General features: G+C 43.2%; 1 protein-coding gene across 2 annotated transcripts in view; it reads left to right on the forward strand.

The window, feature by feature from the left end:
- Nucleotides 1–22,509, forward strand: part of LOC144679942 (1-phosphatidylinositol 4,5-bisphosphate phosphodiesterase gamma-1-like) — a 249,940-nt gene that overhangs the window by 181,961 nt on the left and 45,470 nt on the right. Inside the window, exons 14-21 of one of the 2 annotated variants that reach the window (XM_078540932.1) lie at nt 2,728–2,847; nt 4,980–5,087; nt 7,117–7,307; nt 14,831–15,031; nt 15,904–16,023; nt 16,772–16,955; nt 19,322–19,399; nt 20,171–20,274. In XM_078540932.1, coding sequence (XP_078397058.1) covers nt 2,728–2,847; nt 4,980–5,087; nt 7,117–7,307; nt 14,831–15,031; nt 15,904–16,023; nt 16,772–16,955; nt 19,322–19,399; nt 20,171–20,274 — 1,106 coding nt within the window. The remainder of the gene's footprint in view (nt 1–2,727; nt 2,848–4,979; nt 5,088–7,116; nt 7,308–14,830; nt 15,032–15,903; nt 16,024–16,771; nt 16,956–19,321; nt 19,400–20,170; nt 20,275–22,509) is intronic. The other variant, XM_078540933.1, reaches the window with a different exon arrangement.

Below are 22,509 nucleotides of genomic sequence, written 5' to 3' on the forward strand. Positions count from 1 at the left end.
GAGCTATTTTTACACAAATCTTAGAAGATGGCAAAAGAGGTTAACAAAGCAAGTAACAAAGTATATGGGATCATGTGCATTATAAATAGAGACATAGGGCAGAAAAATATGCTCTCAAATCGGGAGCATTCCCCACATCCGGAGACGTATTATCGGGCATGATGATGTCAGGTGATGTTCCCGACGTCATCATGCTCGTTTTTTATAATGCAGCAGGTGGGTGGATTTAAAAGCCAGAACCATGCCCACATTATGTAAATGTCAATTAACAGTGTATTTAAGGTCATTAACAACCCAATTGACTGCCATAATATGGTGTGAACACTATAATATGCTTTCAGAGTCAAATTCACGCAATGTGTGGTTCCCATTTTTTTAATGGGCAGCTTGTTAAAAGGTGCAGTTGAACCCTAAATTTCAGCTTAGCAGTTAGTAGATCTGTTACTGCTAGGAGCGCTTATTTGAGTGAGCAGTCTATCCATTTTAAAATCATTTGAGTTAGAGGCCTTTTCTTGGCTGCTGAGTGCTCTGCAGAGTGCTATGTTTTGTTCCTGGCCATCTCCCAGGGCTATTTTGGCATTCTGGTCTCACTTTTGCTGAAAAGAAAAAAAATTTCAAATTATCTTATGGCATGCTGCCTACCCATTATTAGCTAAGTGCATGCCAGCCTGGATGCTGTGCTCATCCATCATGTGCTCATTCTGCCAACCACCCACCCACCCTACAACTGGACCAAAGCGTTAAATGCACATCGTCAAAGGCAGCTGTGTCCTTGGTGAATCATGATGCCTTTGAGCTCCAGCCAAACTGACTTTTCTCCTGAGAACCCTGTAGCATACTGGTACAAGACTGTACATGTTGAGGTCTTAGTTACCCTGGCCACCCTCATTAAGTCATTGAGGCTTTTCTGGCATTGGGACCATTTCCTTCTGACCAGCCCAACACTGCTGACCTCCTCGGCCACCTCCTCCCAGGCTGCACGAACCTGGCTTGGCTTACTCCTCTTAGCAGGGGCAGACATCAGCAGCTCACGTCGGTCAGAGACTACATGTATGAGGAGTTTTGGGAGGGACCTCGTTGAATCTAGGGGCTAGTTTGGCCCTTCTCCCCGCCTTGCCCCTCACTCCAGTGGCACAGACATCTCTGGAGGGAAACATCCAACAACTAGACAACTCCTCCTTGCAAGTAAGCGGTTGACTTGTTCAGGTTAAAAAAGAATACCACTTTTGAAAATAAAAACTCAAAATAAAATACACTCACCTTAGAAGCCTGCAAACTGCTCAATGATAAATTTTACTGCGGAGTTTGAAGTGTTCCTGCATTTGTTGGGTCCCCTGTGTTCTGTGCCAAGGGGCCCTTTAAACTACTGGCTGTGACCTCGTTCTGGGGCATGGCCAATGACCTCGGAGGCTGGACATCCCACCCACCAACAGTGATTGGGCAGGATGACAGCCTCATAGCACTCAAAGTCCCAATTGACGTTTTATCGGGCGTGTTCTGAAGGCGGGCCTGGAAGTTGAAATGGGGCTGACTTCCGGGTGTGGAACACTTGGTACCGTGGTGTATTACTCAGCCCATAGAGTACAAAATTCAGGGCAACAGAGGAGGGGTGTGGGACTAACTGTTACAGACTTGATGGCCAAATGTTCTTCTCCTGTGCTTTACTATGGTATGATTCTACAACCTTTCCAAGGATAACCTTCATGCTATCACAATTTTAATGAAATCCCATTCAGTGTGTGTCTAGAGTGCCTTTTATCATACGGGTTCTCAATTGTGCAATTGGGTGACCTTTTAAGTCAAACCTTGTTCTTCTCTTAAGAATGGCAAGGATGTGTGTGTGTTCCGCTTGGCTGTTGCAATTGGAGCCTCTTGGCCCTTTTCTTCTAGCAACTAAGTCCTGAATTGGACTTCCTGCAGTTGCACCTCTCCTCATGCCAAATACAATCAATGGAAGAGGCTGATGGGACATTGAGAGAGAGTAGCAGCACCTTGTCAGTTGCAGCATGCTACTGGAGTAGCAGGCCACTGCATCCACTTGGGCACTAATCGGCATGTGAACAAACCTAATGGTACAAAAACAAAAATAGCTAGAAAAGCTCAGCAGGTCTGACAGCATCTGCGGAGAGGAAGACAGTTAACATTTCGAGTCCATATAACTCTTCATCAGAACTAAAGAAAAATAGAAATGAGGTAAAATATAAGTTGTTTGAGGGGGGGACAGATAGAGCTGGATAGAGGGCCAGTGATAGGTGGAGGCAAAGAAGAGATTGCCAAAGATGTCATAGACAAAAGGACAAAGGAGTGTGACTGATATGCTGCAAAACCACCTTGCATGGTATTGCAGAATCCAATTATTTCAAAATTAAGTTATTAATTGTAGGAGGCATCATCACAACAAAACCTGATTTTTCCCTCACTTGACTCTAAACAAGTGCACTTTTCGACAGCCGATTTTCTGCTCTATAGCCTAGGGGGCACTATCTCTAACATGCAAGTGCTACTGGTCAGAGATCTGCGGCCTTCCATTCCAACTGGCTCAGATACCCGTCAATCATTCAGGGATGGGCCTTCTTAGTTTTTTAAGTTTCATTAGAATTTGTTTTGTAATAAAAATGACCATCCATTGAGCTCACCGTGGCACTGTGCTTGCTTCAGCTTACCAATCTGGAATGCTGTCTCATAAGTGAACCCTCATGTAAAACTTGTTTTCTTGTTGGTTTAAAGCACAAGAAATTGGTGGAAGGCAACCTGTACGAAGAGGTCTCGTCAGCCAGCTACTCAGAAAATGACATCAGCAATTCTATTAAAAATGGTATCCTGTATTTAGAGGACCCTATTGACCACGTAAGTGCTGTTCACTCCTCACCACCAGCATCAATACCATTGTGGTATTGTTTAACTATTTCTCTTTTCAAATTTACTGACTTGTTTGTAACTGAGAAAATTAGGTTAAGAGCCAAGGCCTAAAGCGCAATTATAGTAAATCAAGAAGTAGTGATTGGTTGAGGCCAAGCTTGGATTTTAAAAATTTGCAGATTATAGAAGGAAGGATAAGACTGAGGAAGACAAGAGGTTCAACAATTTTGAAGTGACGATAAGAGATGAGATAGAGAAGTGTGATGAATCTTTTTTGCTAAGTGTAAATGACTTGGATCTTGGAGTACTCGATAAAATTTCATAATCCACTGATGATAACAAACTTGGAGGAGTGAGGACAATACAAATTTCCTGGAACAGGATATAGATAAGCTAGCAGAATGGGCAGACAAGTTGCAGATGAACAGAGGGACCTGGGGTGCATGTTCATCAATCTTCAAAGGGGCAGGACATTTGGGAAAGTGGTTAGCAGAGCATATGGGATAGTGGGCTTCATAGAAGCATTGAGTACAAAAGCAGGCAAGTTGTGCTGAACCTTTATGAAGCCCTGGTTAGACCACAGTTAGAGTACTACATCTAGTTCTGGTCACCTCATTTACTGAAAGAGCCGAAGGACCTTGAGAGGGTGCAAAGTAGATTTATCAGAATGGTTATAGGGGTGGGAGGTGGTGGTGAGTTGGGGGTTTGGTTACAAGGTTGGGTTGGAAAGGCTGAGATTTTTTCTCCTTGAGATTTGATAGATGTATGCAAGATTATAACAGGCTTAGGTAAGGCAGACAATGAAAAACTCTTCCCATTAGCTAATGGTACAAGGGGATTTAGATTTAAGATTTTATGAAGAACTTTTTTACACAGCGAGTGGTAATGACCAGGAACACACCGTGGGGGTGGTAGAAACGGAAACAATCAATAATTTCAAAAGGAAATTGGATGGGCACTTGAAGGGAATAAACTTACAGGGCTAGGGGGATTGAACGGGGGAGTGGGACTGACTGGTTTTCATTGTGGGGAGCTGGCACAGACTTGATGGGCCAAATGATCTCCTTCTATGACGTAAATGACTATTATCCTATGGCTTTATGAATCTTGATTTGAGTATAGTAAGAACGTAGGAAGGAGCAAGAATGTGAAAATTGCTAATTTAGAGGTTGGGGGAAAAAGACTAAAGTAGTATTGACCAAACAGACGAAACAGGCTTACATCAGAGAATAAGAGGTTGTAGGTGAAAGACACCCAACCTTTCTTCTGAATGTGTTCCAATTCCTAAGCAAGATAATATGATCATAACCTTCAGGAGGCTTTCTGCTAATGTCACTTCATAGTTGATGTAACCAGCAGTGAGGTTTCTCCTGCAGTTTCTGGAGGAAAGTGGTGGGTTTCTGTGTGTGGCCCACTGTGATGGATAGAGCTGATTATACATAATCTGTGGAAGAATAGGCCATTTCCTAGTTTCATGCTTTCAAAATTTCACTTTGGAAACTGTGGTACATTCTTCGAACCATTAGACCATTATCTTTTGGGAAGAGTTTAGAGAAAAGCCATATGACTGACCTCAAGTGCAAGTGATGAGCTATGAGGAAAGGTTAAAGGAGTTCAAAACAACAAGTTTAAAGGAGATATCCCACAGAAATATAAATTAATTAGGGCAGATAGATGGGGTGACTCTAGAACTTCAGGATAAATCAGGTCAGGACCACGATACATAAAGTAAATGAATGAAAAGTATGATTAGAACAACTAATTAGCACCATAATAGAGACAAATAAATACGTTAGTGTCTTGATGCATGAGATTGTCAATTGGACAGAAGCAGCTCACAGATGCCTGGAAATCATGAGAAATTTGTGGTGGGCACTTCCCCTCTACCAAGCTCTTACACTGAATCACTGTAAAGGAAAATCAGACCCTAGGGCCACTCAAAATGCAGTTGTTTGTAATTCCCTTGTTCTTAAGGGTTTCCCTGTAAATATCAGAAATGCACCAGTGGTTCGCTACTCTGAGGTGTTGACGCACTTGAGGCCAGTATAGCCCCTAGACTCTAGATTTGGGGAGGGTGGGAATCAAAGTGATTTTTTTTTACAATGACTTATTCTTTGCAGAACTGGAGCCCACATTACTTTGTCCTGACTAGTAATAAGATCTATTACTCTGAGGAAACATCCAGGTACCAGAACAATGAGGATGAAGAGGAAGAAGAACAGAAAGAGGTACCCCACTGTTATTTTTAATTCTTTTTTTTTGAAGGCACTAACTCACTCTGGGATATAGCTATATTTGAGTGAGGTGAGACTGACTGTCCTCAACATCAAGGCAGCATTTGACCGAGTGTAGCGAAACTGGAGGCAATGGGAATCAGAGGGTAAAACTCTCTGCTGGTTGGTGTCATATCTAGCACAAAGGAGGATGGTTGTGGTTGTTGGAGGTCAATCATCTCAACTCCAGGGCATCACTGCAGGAGTTCCTCAGGGTCATGTCGTTGGCCCAACCATCTTTAGCTGTTTCATCAATGACCTCCCTTCCATCAAAAGGTCTGAAGTGGGGATATTTGCTGATGATTGCACAATGTTCAGCATCATTCATGACTCCGAGATACTGAAGCAGTCCATGTCCAAATGCAGCAAGACGTGGGCAATTTCGACGATTGGACAAACAAATGACAAATAACATTCATGCCACACAAGTGCCAGGCAGTGACCATTTCCAACAAGAGAGAAACTAACCATTGCCCCTTGACATTCAAAGGCATTACCATCACTGAATTCCCCACTATTAACAGCCTGGGGGATTATCATTGACCAGAAACTGGACTGGACTGGACTAGCCATATAAATACTGTGACTACAAGAGCAGGGAAGAGGCTAGGAATCCTGTGGTGAGTAACTCACCTCCTGACTCCCCAGAGCCTGTCAACCATCTACAAGGAACAAGTTAGGAGTGTGACAGAATATTCCCCACTTGCCTGGATGAGTGCAGCTCCAACAACACTCAAGAAGCTCGACACCATCCAGGACAAAGCAACCCGCTTCTTCCCTAACAGCACTGTGGGTGTACCTACACCACATGGATTACAGCAGTTCAAGAAAGCAGTTCACCACCACCTTCTCAGGGGCAACTAGGGATGGGCAATAAATGCTGGATGAATAATTTTTTAAAATTCACCTTAGTGATCACTCTTGAGACTGGATGGTGAATGCTAGACAGAACATTATAGCAAAGCCTGATCTCTACCCTCACCCGAGATCTGTGCACACATAAGTTCTCTGAAGGAGCTACTCAATGGTGATCAGCATTGCTGGCTTCCCCTTCTCTCGCCAAAGTGCAAAAACCAACTATAGTCCCCTTTGTCCAAAATCAGCTATCTCAGCACAGGCCAAAATTGGAATCTGAGATCTTCCAGCCTGTAGGACTCAGAATGCCAAAATTACTCACTCAACCATCAAGGGAACTTCAATCTTAGTTTTTTTTTATTGTTTTCTGTTTCTTCTGAGGCTAATGGAAGTTTGCTGGAAAATTACCAGGCACTATTTAAATTCAAGGGGGTCCCGATGATGACAATAGCCTGGAGGGCAAAACCTGATTGGGCTCTTCATAATTTGAACTGGATTTTAGCCTGTAATCTTTAAACTGTCGTTGGCATGCTACATTAGGGAGCATGATAGTATAATGGCTAGAGTATTGGGCTTGTAAATAAATCTACTTGGTAGTTTCTAGTTAATGCCATAGCTTTATAGAGTGTTTATTCTACTGCTTTCCAAAGTTACGAAGAGCATGTGATATAACCAGTACATCTAAACAGTGACCAAGTTTTTTGTTTTGCACTGGGCTAACTTTGTAATTGGGCAGGTTTGTGGTCTTTGGCAGCAAAACATGAGAAAAAATATTTGGGGTGACATTCCAGAAATGTAAGAGGATCATTCCAGCTTCTATGCTGTGTGAAGGGGCCCTATTAAAATATAATCAGTTAGTAAAAACATTGGTCCTAGTTTTTGTTCTCCTTTCCATGGGAAAGTGTCGACCTGCAGTGGGCCAATTGCGTGGAGATCAGACGCACTATCTGCAATCCATCACTCTATGGTGCTGCATTCCAGAGAGCTATACTCCAGTAAGAAATTGGTGAGATTTTGGGACCATCCACCAATAGTTAGTGAGTGACACTGCCCTGAGTCATACATTGAGTATCTTATTATCAGGCCTGATGTCAGATGGTTACACTTTGCCCCGGTTTGTGGTTCTCAGCAGGAGTTCAACAACAATGATCTGCACTTCAGTGAGAAGTGGTTCCATGGAAAACTCGGTGGTGGGCGAGACGGTCGTCAGATAGCCGAGAAGCTTCTCCATGAGTACTGCACAGAGACCGGCGGAAAGGACGGCACCTTCCTTGTGCGGGAGAGCGAGACATTTGTGGGCGATTACACCCTGTCTTTCTGGTAGGTAATACTTAGATGTGAAGTCAACCAAAATTCAGTCAATTAAGATTTATATAGCCCAATTCTGCAAACAGACTGTTCCAAGGAATTTCCATATAGTAAGTTAATGCCACTTCTACATCAATGAATAAAGATTCCATCCAGAGAGGTATTTATACAAGGGTTCCAGGTCAGCTCATTAGTATAATTATTATAGTAGTGATTGGTGAAAATCCTATATAAAATTAGTGTAATCTGTCAGAGTAAATAGAAATTACAATGTGGTCTTTAAAATGTTTGTTCTGGCTGAATACTACAGCAGCAAATTGCTGGACAAACCAGATAAGGAAGGAGTAACGTTTGACTCATCCATTTCACTCTTGGGCAACACCTCTGAATGTCTTATTAAACTTTATCCTGTAACTTTCAAAAATGTCTACCAGAGAAGCAGCTGATGTACATAACCAAACTAGGCAGCAGGGAGTGGCACAAAAGAACACAAGATAGTTCCAAGATTTCAGAGTTTGTGACTAGGTAACCCTCCTGAGGAAGCTGACACCAGGAGACACTGACTGCAGGGTGTCCATGGCAGTAAACTGCTAGAAACGTCAGTCTTGGCACTTGATAGAGCTGGCACATATGTTTCAGCTTTCACAATCACCAGGCGTCATATCAGTGTCGCCAGAAGTTAAAGGCTTCACCAGGGCAACCGTGGTAACATACTGGACACCCTGCCTTTTCTTGCTTGATGACCTTGAGCACCAGCACACTCTTGACCCTCTTTTTGCTACTGTCTTATTGTGATGCCAAAGGTAATGAATTCCCTCAGTTCTGCTGCAAAGGGCATCAGTCACCTGGTGAGTAGGTACCAGTATTGCTGCCTGGGTGATATCACAGAGATTTCCTGAAATAAACCTGCGTCATGTGGAAGTCAGGGAGAGAGAGAGAGAAACCAATGAGGGTAGCTCCACATGTAGTAAGTGGCAGGGCTGCCCTAGTGCGTTTTGAAGTGCGCACTCTTATACATATCTCCTTAGTAAGTCTTCATCAGTCTATATGTATGTTCTGAAGGGATGGAAGGAGGACCGTGGTAATATTTAATGCATTGCATATTCCCTAAATGCTGCCTGACTCTTCTTCCTTTCAACAAGTACTGCTTCTCCAGCTCCAGTCATAATGCACAGAAAAAGTATGTCCATTGGTGAATGCTGCCTCTAATCCTCAAGTAACTCTGACTATATGGGTAAGGAATGTGGTGGATGCTGGTGGTCTGACCTTGTGAGAAGAAATAAGAAATAAGTACGGATCTGTATAGGCACAATGGTACTAAAAATAATGACTGCAAAAAAAAGTTTCAGAGCAGCAGAAATTGTCACTGGAAATCTCCACACTGTTGAGGCTCAGAATCTCCTTACTTCTGTCTACCTCAGCTGGCACCAGCTGACCCTTACAATTATCAGTCTAAGATACCCTGAGTTCAAAGCGAGTGTAAAAATAGAAAACTTGAGGCTGTAGCACCACAGTCTCTCATCATAATGTACGTATTATGCTACCAAACTGGCATCTACCCAGCTATGTGGAAAATTTCAAAGGTATGTCCAGTCCACAAAATGCAGGATAAATCAAACTCAGCTAATCACCACCTCATCAGTCTACGCTTGATCATCAGCAAAGTGATAGAAAGTGTCGTCGACAGTGCTATCAAGCAATACTTGTACAGAAATAACCTGTTTACCGACACTCAGTTTGGGTTCTGCCAGAGCCACCCAGCTCCTGACCTCTTACAGCCTTGGTTCAAACATGGACAAAAGAGCTGAACTCCCGAGGTGAGGTGAGAATGACTGCCCTTGACACCAAGCCAGCATTTGACCGAGTGTGGAATCAAGAAACCCTCAGAAAACTGGAGTCAATGGGAATCCGGGGGAAGAACACTCCACTGCTTGGTGTCATACCTAGCACAAAGGAAGATGGTTGTGGTTGTTGGAGGTCAATAATTTCAATCCAAGGACATCACTGCAGGAGTTCCTCAGGGTAATGTCCTAGACCCAACCATCTTCAGTTGCTTCATCAATGACCTTCCTTCCATCATAAGGTGGATGTTTGCTGATGATTTCAAATGTTCAGCACCATTCATGACTCCTCCGATACTGAATCAGTCCTTGTCCACATCCAGCAAGACCTGGACAACGTTCAGGTTTGGACAGATAAGCGACAAACAACATTCATGCCATACAAGTGCCAGGCAATGACCATCCCAACAAGAGAATCTAACTATCTCCCCTTGACATTTAATGGCATTAGCATCACTGAATCCCCCACTATCAACATCCTGGGGGTTACTATTGACCAGAAGCTGAACTGAACCAGGCATATAAATGCTGTGGCTACAAGAGCAGGTCAAAGGCTAGGAATCCTGTGGCAAGTAACTCACCTCCTGACTCCGCAACGCCTATCCGCCATCAAAAAGGCACAAGTCAGCATTAGTGCCACTCTGACAACACTCAATAAACTCAACAACATCCAGGACAAAGCAATCTGCTTGATTGACATCCCATCCACCACCTTAAACATTCACTCCCTCCACCACTGATGCACAATGGTTGCAGTGTTTACCATATACAAGATGCACTGCAGCAGCACACCAAGGCTCCTTCAACAACACCTTTCCAAACCTGCAACCTCTACCACCTAGAAGAACAAGGGAAGCAGATGCATGGGAACCCCACTCACCTGCTTCTGGGCGCACGTCACACTGGGCGGGCCTTAATTGGCCCACCCAAGTAAGATGGCGGCGCGGAACCGATTGGGGGCGCTGATCGGCTTCACGCCCGCTCCCGCCCACCCCCGCACAGAACCCCCCTCCCCCACAATGGGGGGGAAATTCTCCTCCATGAATTCTTGCTCGTGTCTACCTCTGCCAATTTGATTTTCCCAATCTGCATGAAGATTAAAGTCATCCATGATTAATGTACTGCCATTTTTACATGCCCTCGTTATCTCCTGAGTTGTTCCCTGTCCTACAATATAGCTACTGTCAGGGGGCTTATAGTCTACTCCCACCAGTGTCTTCTTCCCCCTGTTATTTCTTCCCTCAACCCATATGGATTCTACATCTTTCGATCCAAGATCCTTTCTTGTGTATGGTTCTTATTCCATCTTGTACTAATAAAGCTACCCCACCACCCTTTCCTTTCTGCCTGTCCTTTCAAACAGTCACATACCCCTGAATATTTAGTTCCCAACTTTGATTTCCTTGTAACCACTTCTCCATAATGGCTATACGATCATACCCATTAACCACTATTTGTGCCGTTCATTCATTTATTTTGTTCTGAATACTATGTGAATTTAAGTAAAGAGCCATTAATTTTGCCTTTTTACCATTTTTTTCCCATTTTGACCCTATTTGATGCTTTTTTAAAAATGTTTGTACACTCTGTCCCTTCCTGTCACGCTCTAGGTGTCATTACCTATATAGCTGCCCTGCAAGGCTGCCATGTCCTTTTGCTTTGTAAGCCTATATATTCCCTTTCCAGAACCATCCCCCTCTCTATTTAGTTTAAAGCCCTCTCTACAACCATAGTGATTCAGCCATTGGATTATAGGAACTGCGAAATAGCACAGGGAATGCAAGGAGCAATTCAGAAATCTAGAAATAGTGACTTCAGCCCAATTTTCCTGTTGCGAAATTTAACTTGCCCTGTTTCCATTGTTGCAAATACGCCAAACAGTGCAATAAATTTCACCCCATAGCACCTGTAATCTTTCTTAGTTGGCATGTTTTGAAAGCATGTTTAGTTGTGTTCATATAGAAACAATTAAATGTTTTTTATGTAATTTTGAAAAATTTGTGTTATTGTAAAATGACATCACCACAGTTTGATTCTAGTCTGACAGCTGGCAAATGTAAATCTGTCAGCAGGGACCGGCTGCCTTGTAAACTGGATAATGATTTATCATTAAAATATTTTTTTTTACATACTCAGTATTGGCTAGGTCTGAGAGGAGTGGAAGTCTTAAGTGAAGTGAGAGGCTATGCAGAAGGACAGGAGCTCAGTGACGTAAATAATTAGCACACTTGAGTATTGCTGAAGAAAAGTGACTGATTTTTCAAAGCTTTTCATCTTACACTCATCGGGACAATTCGCAAAGAAGTACCAATGTCACGGGGAACAACATATTTATACTGTATGAGAAGAGAGTGCTGATTAGTTGGCAAGTGGACTCTGATTGGACAGTGGCCATAGCGCCTGTTTCAGCTAAACAAACAAAGTGGCAGCCATTCGCTGGTCAAGCTGCTTGGCTTAAATTTCAAACAATTGGCATTTAACTCTCAGTCACAATCAAATGTTGCATTCCCCATGGAAATGCCTCCACTAATCATAGTCCACTTGCCAACCAATCAGCATTCTCTTCTCATGCAGCATAAATATGTTGCTTCCCCTGACACTGGTGTTTTCTTACAAATTGTCCTGATGAGTGCAAGACAAAAAGCATTGGAAAAAAGTCTCTTTTTTGCAGCAATACTCAAATTCTGTACTATCAAATGGTTATAATTAGCACACTGTAGATTCAGCTCTGGCACCAGGATTTGATTCTAGGAGTAAAGTAGTGCGTGGTGACGTCAAGCAAGCGTCCAGATGTCATCGCGCACTCGCGCGATATTCCGGTCAGCGGGCACGCAAGAGTTGGCAGTGCGCCCACCAACAATTAAGAGGCCTTTAAGGCCATTAAGCTAGCAATTAATTTGTATTTTTCACTGCCCTCCAACCTGAAGGTTGTTGGGTGGGTGAATTGGCCAGGCAACCTTTACATTTTTTAGGAAGCTTCATCCACAGGCTGGATGAGATTTCCAACAAGAATTTTTTAAAAATAAAATTTTTACAACATTTTTAATATGTCCCTGTTCAGGTGATTGAATCACATATGGGGTCATGTTTCCCTCATTTTTAAAATCTTTATTTTTCATTGTAAAATTCTTCAGCTCCCTGAGGCAGCTCTGTGTCTTCAGGGAGCTTCCAGCGTGCGCTGCCCTGTGCATGTGCAGACTTTAGTGCTCGCACTCGTCCGGCCCCCACCTCGGCAGGGTTGAGGTTCTCAGTGTGCGTTTCACGCCAGCTGGCCGTTAATTTTGGCCAGCGAGCGTAAAATCGCAGTCAGGGCCCGATCGCAGGCGGTGCACTGTTTCACGGCCGCCCGATGAAGGGAAAACCATGCCCTAGAGATTTATTCTGTGTCTACATGAAAATTTAGATGATCTCAGTGCAATTAATGCTGACAACAGAAAGAAGTATCATTTACAGCACTGAAGAAAATTTTTTGTGTATTCGATACAAATGTGTATGACACTCAACTCATTGGTTGGTACTATAGCCTCAGGTGTTGCCAGTGGGATTCAGTACTGGATCCCTTTCTTTCATGGTAGAGATAAATGGTTTCAATTTAAATGTAGGGATTATGATTAAGAAGTTTGCGGATGATACAGAAATTGGTTGCCTGGTTGATAGTGAGGAAGAAAGCTGTAGATTGCAGAAAGATATCAGTGGGCCGGTAAGATGAACAGTAATGTGGCATATGGAGTTGAATCAGATAAGTGTGAGGTAACATGTTTGTGCATGACGAACAAGGTAAGGGGATGCACAATAAATGCTAGGCTACCGAGAAATGTAAAAGAACAGAGGGACCTTGGAGTGCATGCCCACTGATCCTTAAAGGCAGTAGGATAGATAGATAAGAAGTCATAAGGGATAATTTCCTTTGTTAGCTGAGGTATAGAAATGAGAGCAGGGGATAATGCCACAACTGTATGAAATGCTAGTTAGACCACAGCTAGAGTACTGCATTCAGTTCACATCACTGCGTTACAGGGAGCATGTGACTGCAGTAGAGAGGGTACAGAGGAGATTTAGGAGGATGTTGCCAGGAATTAAGAATTTTAGCTATGAGGAAAGAGTGGATAGGGTGGGGTTATTTTCTTTGGGACAGTGGAGGCTGAGTGGTGATTTATTTGAAGTGTATAAAATACGAAGGGCCTGGATAGAATCGATGGGGAGGATTGGTCTCCCTTAGCGGAGAAACCACTAACCTAGGGCACAGATTTCAAGTAATTAGCAGAAGGATTAGAGAGGAAGTGAGGAGTAATTTTATCACCCAGAGAGCAGTGGAGGTTTGGATCTTATTGACTAAAAGTATGTTAGAGGTACAACCGCTCATTGCATTTAGAAATATATTTGGATGTACATTTGAAGTGCTGTAACCTACAAGGCTACAAACCAAGAGCTATAAAGTGGGATTAGACTGGATCACTTTTGTATGGCTTGCACAGATAGGATGGGACAAATGGCATTTTTTTGATTCTTTCCTGAGATGTGGGCATCTCTGGCAAAACCAGCATTTATTTGCCCATTCCTAATGCCCTTGAGGTGGTGGAGAGCCATCTCTTTGAACCGCTGCAGCCCATGTGGTGTAGGAATACCTGCAATGCTATTAGGAAGAGAGCCCCAAGATTGTGACCCAGTAACGGTGAAGGAACAACGATATAGTTCCAAGTCAGGATGGTGAGTGATTTGGAGAGGAACTTGCAGATGGTGGTGTTCTCATGCGCCTGCTGCCCTTGTTCCTCTAAGTTGTTGAGGTCATGTACTTGGAATGTACTGTCGAAGAAGCTTTGGTGAGTTGCTGCAGTGCATTTTGTAGATGGTACTGGCTGCTGTCACTGTGCACCAGTGGTGGCGGGAATAAATGTTTAAGGTGGCAGATGGGGTGCCAATCATGCAGGATGCTTTATTTTGGGTGGCACTGAGCTTCTTGAGTGTTGTGGGAGTTGCACTCATCCAGGCAAGTGGAGAGTATTCCATCACACTCCTCACTTCAGCCTTGTAGATGGTGGACAGGGTTTGGGGAGTCAGGAGGTGAGTTACTGTCTGTAGAATTCCCATCCTCTGACCTGCTCTTGTAGTTACAGTATTTATATAACTGGTCTGGTTCAGTTTCTGGTCAATGGTAACCCCCAGGATGTTGTTCATGGGGGATTTCAGTAATGGTGATGCTGCTGCATGTCAAGGAGAGATGGTTAAATTTTCTCTTATTCAAGAAGATCATTGCCTGGCACTTGTGTGCCATGACTGTTACTTGCCACTTATCAGCCTAAGTCTGCATGTTGTCCAGGTCTTGCTGCATATGGGCACAAACTGGTTCAATACCCGAGAAGTTGCAAAAGGTACTGAACAGTGTGCAATCATCAGCGAACATCCCCACTTCTCATTTTATGTTGCAGGAACAGATTTCAATAATGGTGTGATTGAAATGAAGAGATTAATGTATGTGGAATCTGAGAGACAGACTTGTGTTCTGTCATTCCATTGTTTACTGTGTAGGAACATTTTGGAGAGTGACCTTTGGTTAGGGTTGATATTCTTAGCAAAAAAAAAGTCAGTGAGGAACAAGTTCCAGGGAATTACTTGCACCCTGGATATTTTATAAAAATTTACTTGCACTCCACTATCAATTAATTTTGATCTGTCTTATTTATTCCATTTGCACAGGAGGTCGGGGCGGGTTCAACACTGCCGCATCCATTCCCGACAAGAAGCTGGCACCACCAAGTTCTACCTGACTGACAACCTGGTCTTCGACAGCCTCTATACCCTTATCAGTCATTACCGGGAGGTTCCTTTGCGCTGTAATGAATTTGAGATGAGACTAACTGACCCAGTACCACAACCAAATGCTCATGAAAGCAAAGAGTGAGTGTTAACTAGAATATATCCATCTCAGCTTTTAAACTGAGAAACCTAGATGAATGGTAAAGGCCTTTTGTTGCTTTTGCTGGTAATCTGCCATGCATGTTGCCATAGGAACTTAATAAGGCTTCAGAGGATTCCTTTGTCTGTACACATGGGTTGTTTTTTTTTGTATTCTTTAATTGAGGATCTAATTAAGGTCCACAGGGTGTGGTACCATTAAGGCTGAAGAGTGCAAGAGAAAATATGTGTAAAATCAGGCAATATTTTGATGATAAAAGCAAAATACTGCAGATGCTGGAAATCTGAAATAAAAACAGAAAGTGCTGGAAAAACTTCGCAGGTCTGGCAGCATCCATGGAAACAGAGTTAACATTTCAAGTCTGTATGACTTTTCAAGCTTGGGTTTTAAAATCGTGCTGATTAAAAAGTGGAGGGAAGGCTGAGAGGGTTGATGTTTTCTATATTATATAGGTTATATTGGTTATATCATTTTTCAGGATGTGGGCTAGGTGAGCATTTATTGCCCATCTATGGTTGCCATTGGGAGATGATGATGAGCCGCCTTCTTGAACCTTTGTAGTCCGCGTGGTGAAGGTAAATACAGTTAGGGAGCTCCAGGATTTTGACCCAACAACAGTGAAGGATTGGTGATATGTGTCCAAGTTAGAATGGTCTGTGAGTTAGAGGGGAACTTCGAGGTGATGATGTATCCAGGCAGCTATGTGATGAAGGTTTCAGGTTTGGCAGGTCCTAGAAAAGAAAAAGGGAATGGCAGAGATCAGAGACTGAGAAATTGAGGGGATGCTCAGTGATTGAAAAAAGAATATAATGTGATATACAAACATACTTATAAGGATGAGTTATTCCATCAGGTGGTACCATGCCAACCTAACACGTCTACAGGCTGAGCACATGCTAATGAGAGTACCGCGGGATGGAGCCTTCTTAGTGCGTAAAAGGAATGAGCTCAACTCATACGCCATATCCTTCCGGTGAGTGATGATGAATGTTATGACTGAATTAATTGTGTAAGTTACTCAGATTTCACAACTAGTCCTGTTACTTTAAGCAGTCAGATTGCTGAATGGGTCATGAACTCAAACAGTGAGTGAAGGGCTGCTGCGCGAGTCATCTATGAACATTAACAAGAGAAAAAGTCATCAGTTGATAGATGGTACAGTAGGTTCACCACTTGCATTTTACCTGCAAGATCGAGGATCACATCTCACCCAAACTGACGGAATGTGAATTTCATCTGCCTATTGATTGGAAGGGTCTTAAATGGATCAAGTTTTGTCATTTTGAAAAACAAAACTGCTCCCAATTCAGCACTGGTTTGATAATCTCACTCGAAGATTGCCACACCTTGGTTAGTGTGAAGAATGGAAACTGACACACTAGGAGGCATTCCTCTGAGTTTGGGTTGGATGCACATCCTTGTAAACTGAACAGAGGGAGCTTTACTTTCTGTCTAACCTGCACTATACCTGACCTGGGAGTGCCTTGCATTGTCACTAGTACCTGAAATGGGAAAGTTTTACAATCCCAGCACTAACATCCCTCATCACAGTAAGCAGAAAAAGAATTTAAAGAAACAGGAAGATTCATTCAAAAAAAAAAATCAGTAGATTAATTCAGCAAGTTGTAATACACTTGGAAAATTGGCTCCCTAGCCACTAATCACTGTGAAAATGTGTTTCTAGTCTGATGTACAAAACACATCTTGTCTGTGATTTCTAGAGCGGAAGGGAAAATTAAACACTGCCGGATCCAGCAGGAGGGACGCCTCTTCATGCTCGGTAGCTCAGCAGAATTTGAGAGCTTGGTGGACCTGGTGAATTATTATGAAAAGCACCCTCTGTATCGTAAAATGAAACTGCGGTACCCAATCAATGAGGAAACCTTGGAGAGGATGGGCACAACAGTAAGTGGGAAGAGTGAGGATTTTATCCCTTCGCTTTTCGTTTTTGTTTTCTTTTCTTTCCTAATTCCCTGATGCCTGTGTGAAGGACAGGTACGTCACAAGAAGGACAAGTGGATTTGAGGCAAGTGATTTGCTGTTTAGTATAGATCTGCACAGAAGTGCCTCAGGGACTTTTGTGCAAAACTGTCATCCTCCCGTTGTAAATTTCACTGAATTTTAACTGATAAAAACAGGAAAGCTTGAGTCAGGCTGGGGTCGGGATCGGGGTGGAGGGTGGCTGGGGGGGGGGAGGTTAAAGCGTCAGAAGTCTGTTTTCTCTAACCCGCCCAATTCCTGCTGTAACTGATTCTAGAAGCTGGGTGGGCAGCCAACCCTATGCATAAGGAGGCAGGTTGCAGTTTTTAAACACCATTGAAGTTGCGAACCTCATTGTTATTCTCCTTTTGAAATTTAACTACTGTCACTAGGATTTCCCAGGTGTTGAGGTATCCAGCAGCTTCCTCAAGGTAAGGACTTGATGCATTCAGGAAGTACCTTCACCCTCTGAATCCAGGTGCCTGCGGTGCCTCTGTGATCAGGACCTACCCCCAATGGCCTTCCTCCTTAGGCCTCTGACCTACCATGCCCCTCCCCACTATCAATCCCCAGAACCACCAGTTCCTAATACGCCCACCACCACCAGGCCCTGATCCTCCCACCAGGATTAATTTCCTCCCTCCCACCAAGCCCCTTTCTAACCACTGCCACATGGCCACCAACCTTCTTCCATTCAGAACCCAACTTCCCCACTGGGATCAGGGGATCAGTAAGCTTCTCCTCTCCCCATCTTTAGATGGCATTCCCCTCCAATCACCTTTCCCTATGATTGTTGTTCCTCTTTGCCTAGCCTGTCCCCTTCCCTCCCCTAACCTTCCGCCACTCCCACACCGCCCCAGTCCCAGTCAATACCCCTATTCTCATCATGGACTTACGAGATACTATGGTCAACAGTGACTGGCTCCCCACCCGACTTAAGGCCCAGCTTTCAATCATCCTAGGTCACTGGGCATGGGACCAGTCGCTGACATTACTAATTTGGTGTGGAGTAAAAATTCCATAACATGGTAGGGGGGATTCCTAAATGATGGGTTCCCCATGACTTTCTGCTGGTTGGGTCAGTGAAAATTCTGCCCATAGTAACCTACACACATATACATACACATACAGGTCTGCATACACACACACAAACACGCATTTACACATAGACATATATACACAAAGCTATGGTGTATAGCAGCATTATCAGTCTGGCCATTCAGCTGGAGAGGGAGAAGCCCAGAACTGAGGCAACAAAAATCGATGAGTGAGCCATTTTAGCAGTTTACTTAAGTTCAGTGGGGTAGAGTATCCTAGTGGTTACAACACTAGCCTAGCAACCCAGAGCTTGTGATTTCATAATCCCATTCCGGCATCCTGGATGAATTTGAATTCAATAAATCAGGTAATTTGAGTAGTGGATGGGCTTTTGTATAAACATACCTGGTTCATTAATTTACTTCAAGATATAATTTAGGATAAATTTTGGACACAGTACTGATTCATTTGATTTATATCATTGTATGTTAGTAAATACAATTTTAGGTGTCAGCATTGGCTCTCTTGCCTCTGAGCTAGAAGTTTGTGGGTTTAGAGATGTCAGTGCATACTCTAGGCTGACACCCCAGTGCACTACTGGATTCTGTATTTTCAGAAGTGCCAGCGTTCAGGAGAGATGTTATACTAATGGCCTTTGTGTCCTCCCAAATAGATGTAAAAGATCCCATGTCAGTATGAGCAGTGGAGTTCTCCCTAGTTTCCTGGCCAATATTTATCCCTCAACTAACATCACTAAAATAGATTATCTACCATTATCATATTGCTTTTTTTGGAATTTGCTATGTGCAACTTGTCTGCTGTATTTCCTATATTACAATGGTGACAACACTTCAAAAGTACTTCATTTGCTATGAAGTGTTTTGGGACAGCTATGAATCAGTAAAAGATATCATATAAATGCAAGACCTTTACTTCCTTTTCTTGAAAGTTTGTCAAACAAATTTGCAGTGAAGGCTGTCTCCTCTTAGGAAGGAGGAGTTGGTCGGCAATTCAGTAGCAGTCCACCAGCCACATAGCTGATTAAAGCCAAGTTTGGTCACAGGCCTGAGAGTAAATACTCCAGCTGCCTCTTCAATAAAGAGTAAGACTTAGAAAAGATCAAAACAGTTGAAAAAGTTACAATTATTAAACAGAACTGAATAAGGGTATCTGACTCAACATTCAGTTGCTGCTCTTGTTGTAGAGGTTCATTCATGAGACTGTGATCCTTACTGATTGTTGATTACTTTCAGGAACTGGACTATGGGGCCCTGTATGAAGTGCGGACTCCTCATTTTTATGTTGAAGCTAATAAGATGCCAACTGCAAGGGTAAGTTGTAGATGTCTGAGCATCTTGGTCCATGGTGTTGGGTGGTACAATAGGCTATCACACTGTCCTTTCACCTCTAGGGTCTGCATCAGCCCAGGCTGGTGGGGTGAAAATCTCTTCTTTGTTGACTGTGAGGCCCTGCTGTGGAGTAAGTTTGCCGCCGTCTTAACTCAGTTCCTAACTGGTATGGGCAAAACTGGGCACTATTTGGCAATTTCTCACAACTATAAGGTTACCAGCATGGAAAATGCAAATAATGCTGTTGTTGGTGCTATTCAGAGGCTGATCTTTGTTGTGGAAGAGAAGATAGAAATCTCACTCTAACCTAGTGTTGTACGGCAGACACCTAGCCGCACTACAGACTGGCTTGGATTCCTTGCATTCCACCTGAGTGGACTGCAATGGTTCAAGAAGGCAGCTCATCACCATCTTCTCAAGGGAAATTAGAGATGGGCAATAAATGCTGGCCTAGCCAGCAATGTTCACATCCCATAAATGAATTTTAAAAAAGTCATGGCACCTGCCTTCAGAGAAGCAGATAATCTCATTGAGCTCCTTACGCTGACCAAAGAGTTAGTCATAAAAACAAAAAACTACTGCGGATGTTAGTCATGTTGGAGGCCATCTATTCGCCCTCCACACAGGAGTCCAAATCTTCAAGACCAAATCAAAAACAAGGGAGAACATTGAAGACTGCTTGACCTTTTTGTTCCTAAATGAGTGTAAAGTAATAGCATATTTCAGTGGGACTCTGACTCTGCTCTCTTCCAGTGTACAGTTAAAGCGCTGTATGATTACAAAGCCCAGAGGGAGGATGAGCTATCCTTCTGTAAACAGGCCCTGATCCACAATGTCGACAAGCAAGATGGTGGATGGTGAGTTCACTGAAGGAACAGCTTTGCTTTTCAAGATTGAAATTTCTGCCACATAGGTTGTGACGTTAACTGAGATTCTAAAGGAAATTTGGAGAACAAGGAATTAAGTGGGAAAAGCGAGTGAAAGATGTTGAAATTTTGCAAAATGAGCAAGAAATGATGGGAATGCATGACTTTGCCTCTAACAAATGGAAATGCAGAATGCGGGAAAGAGAACAAGTCAAGCTATCAGAAGTAAGCAAAGGAGAATGGAGAATTTGGGACAGTGAATGAGTAGGTAAAAGAGGAGCTGGGAGAGGGACTGGGAGAGGAACTATTTCCACTGTAGGAGATGGACTATTGAGAACACGAGAGACTGAGAGCCACCAGTGTGGGAATCTGAGAGCTGGAAGTATGAGAAGTTGATAGCTGAGAGTGGGAGAGGTGGAGAACTCATACTGTGACTGAGAGCTAGGAATACAGGAGACTAATATTTGGGAGTTTATGTGAGAGGCTGGAAGCTCGAGAGGCCAAGAGCTGTTAATATGTTCTCATTGGGTATTGGGTATGTGCAGCGCTGCCAGCTTTCACTCAGTTTGTGATGTAAATGATAATTACTAGGAATTAAAGGACTTCACTCTCATAACATGGGAAAACATGGAATAAGACTTTTCACTCACTTTGAATGTATTTGAACTGCATGTTCCTTATCACATTTGCTTAATTTCCTGGACTATTTCCTTCAAAGAAAAACATATAGCCATTTAATCTCACAACCCATATTATTAACTTGCACTACTATAAATTTTACACTCATGGTTCCAGGATGAAGCTATCGTGTTCTAGGGAGTACTTAATAGAACAAAGAACAAAGAAAAGTACAGCACAGGAACAGGCCCTTCGGCCCTCCAAGCCTGCGCCGATCATATTGCCTTTCAAACTGAAACATTTTGCACTTCCAGGGTCCGTATCCCTCTATTCCCATCCTATTCATGTATTTGTCAAGCTGCCTCTTTAACACCACTATCGTACCTGCTTCCACCATCTCCTCTGGCAGCGAATTCCAGACACTCACTACCCTCTGCGTAAAAAACTTGCCCCACACATCTCCTCTAAAGTTTTCTTACCTTAAGTCTATGTCCCCTAGTAATTGACTCTTCCACCCTGGGAAAAAGCTTCTGACTATCTACTCTGTCCATGCCATTCATAATTTTGTAAACTTCTATCAAGTCGCCTCTCAATCTCCGTCACCCTAGTGAGAACAATCCAAGTTTCTCCAACCTCTCCTCATAGCTAATAACCTCCAGACCAGGCAGCATCCTGGTAAACCTCCTCTGCACCCTCTCCAATGCCTCCATATCCTTCTGGTAATGTGGTGACCAGAATTGCACACAATATTCCAAGTGTGGCCTAACCAAGGTTCTATACAGCTGCAGCATGACTTCCCAGCTTTTATACTCAATACCCCTGCCGATGAAGGCAAGCATGCCATATGCCTTCCTGACTACCTTATCCACCTGTGTTCCCACTTTCAATGACCTGTGGACCTGTACACCCAGATCCCTCTGCCCGTCGATGCACTTAAGGGTTCTGCCATTTACTGTATAATTCCTACCTGTATTAGACCTTCCAAAATGCATTACCTCGCATTTGTCTGGATTAAACTCCATCTGCTATTTCCCCGCCCAAGTCTCCAACCGATCTATATCCCGTTGTATCCTTTGACAATCCTCTTCACTATCTGCAACTCCTCCAACCTTAGTGTTGTCTGCAAACTTACTAATTAGCCCAGTTACATTTTCCTCCAAATCATTTATGTATGCTACAAACAGCAAAGGTCCCAGCACTGATCCTTGTGGAACACCACTAGTCACAGCTCTCCAGAAAAGCACCCTTCCACTGCTACTCTCTGTCTTCTATGACCAAGCCAATTTTGTATCCATCTTGCCAGCTCACCTCTGATCCTATGCGACTTTACCTTCTGTACCAGTCTGCCATGAGGGACCTTGTCAAAGGCCTTACTGAAATCCATGTAGATAACTTCCACTGCCCTTCCATCATCGATCATCTTTGTCACTTCCTCGAAAAACTCGATCAAGTTAGTGAGACACAACCTCCCCTTCACAAAACCATGCTGTCTCTCACTAATACGCCCATTTGCTTCCAAATGGTAGTAAATCCTGTCACGAAGAATCTTCTCCAATAATTTTCCTACCACTGACGTAAGGCTCACCGGCCTGTAATTTCCTGGATTAT

Source organism: Cetorhinus maximus, chromosome 4 (genome assembly GCF_964194155.1).
Source record: "Cetorhinus maximus chromosome 4, sCetMax3.hap1.1, whole genome shotgun sequence".
Classification (NCBI taxonomy): domain Eukaryota; kingdom Metazoa; phylum Chordata; class Chondrichthyes; order Lamniformes; family Cetorhinidae; genus Cetorhinus; species Cetorhinus maximus.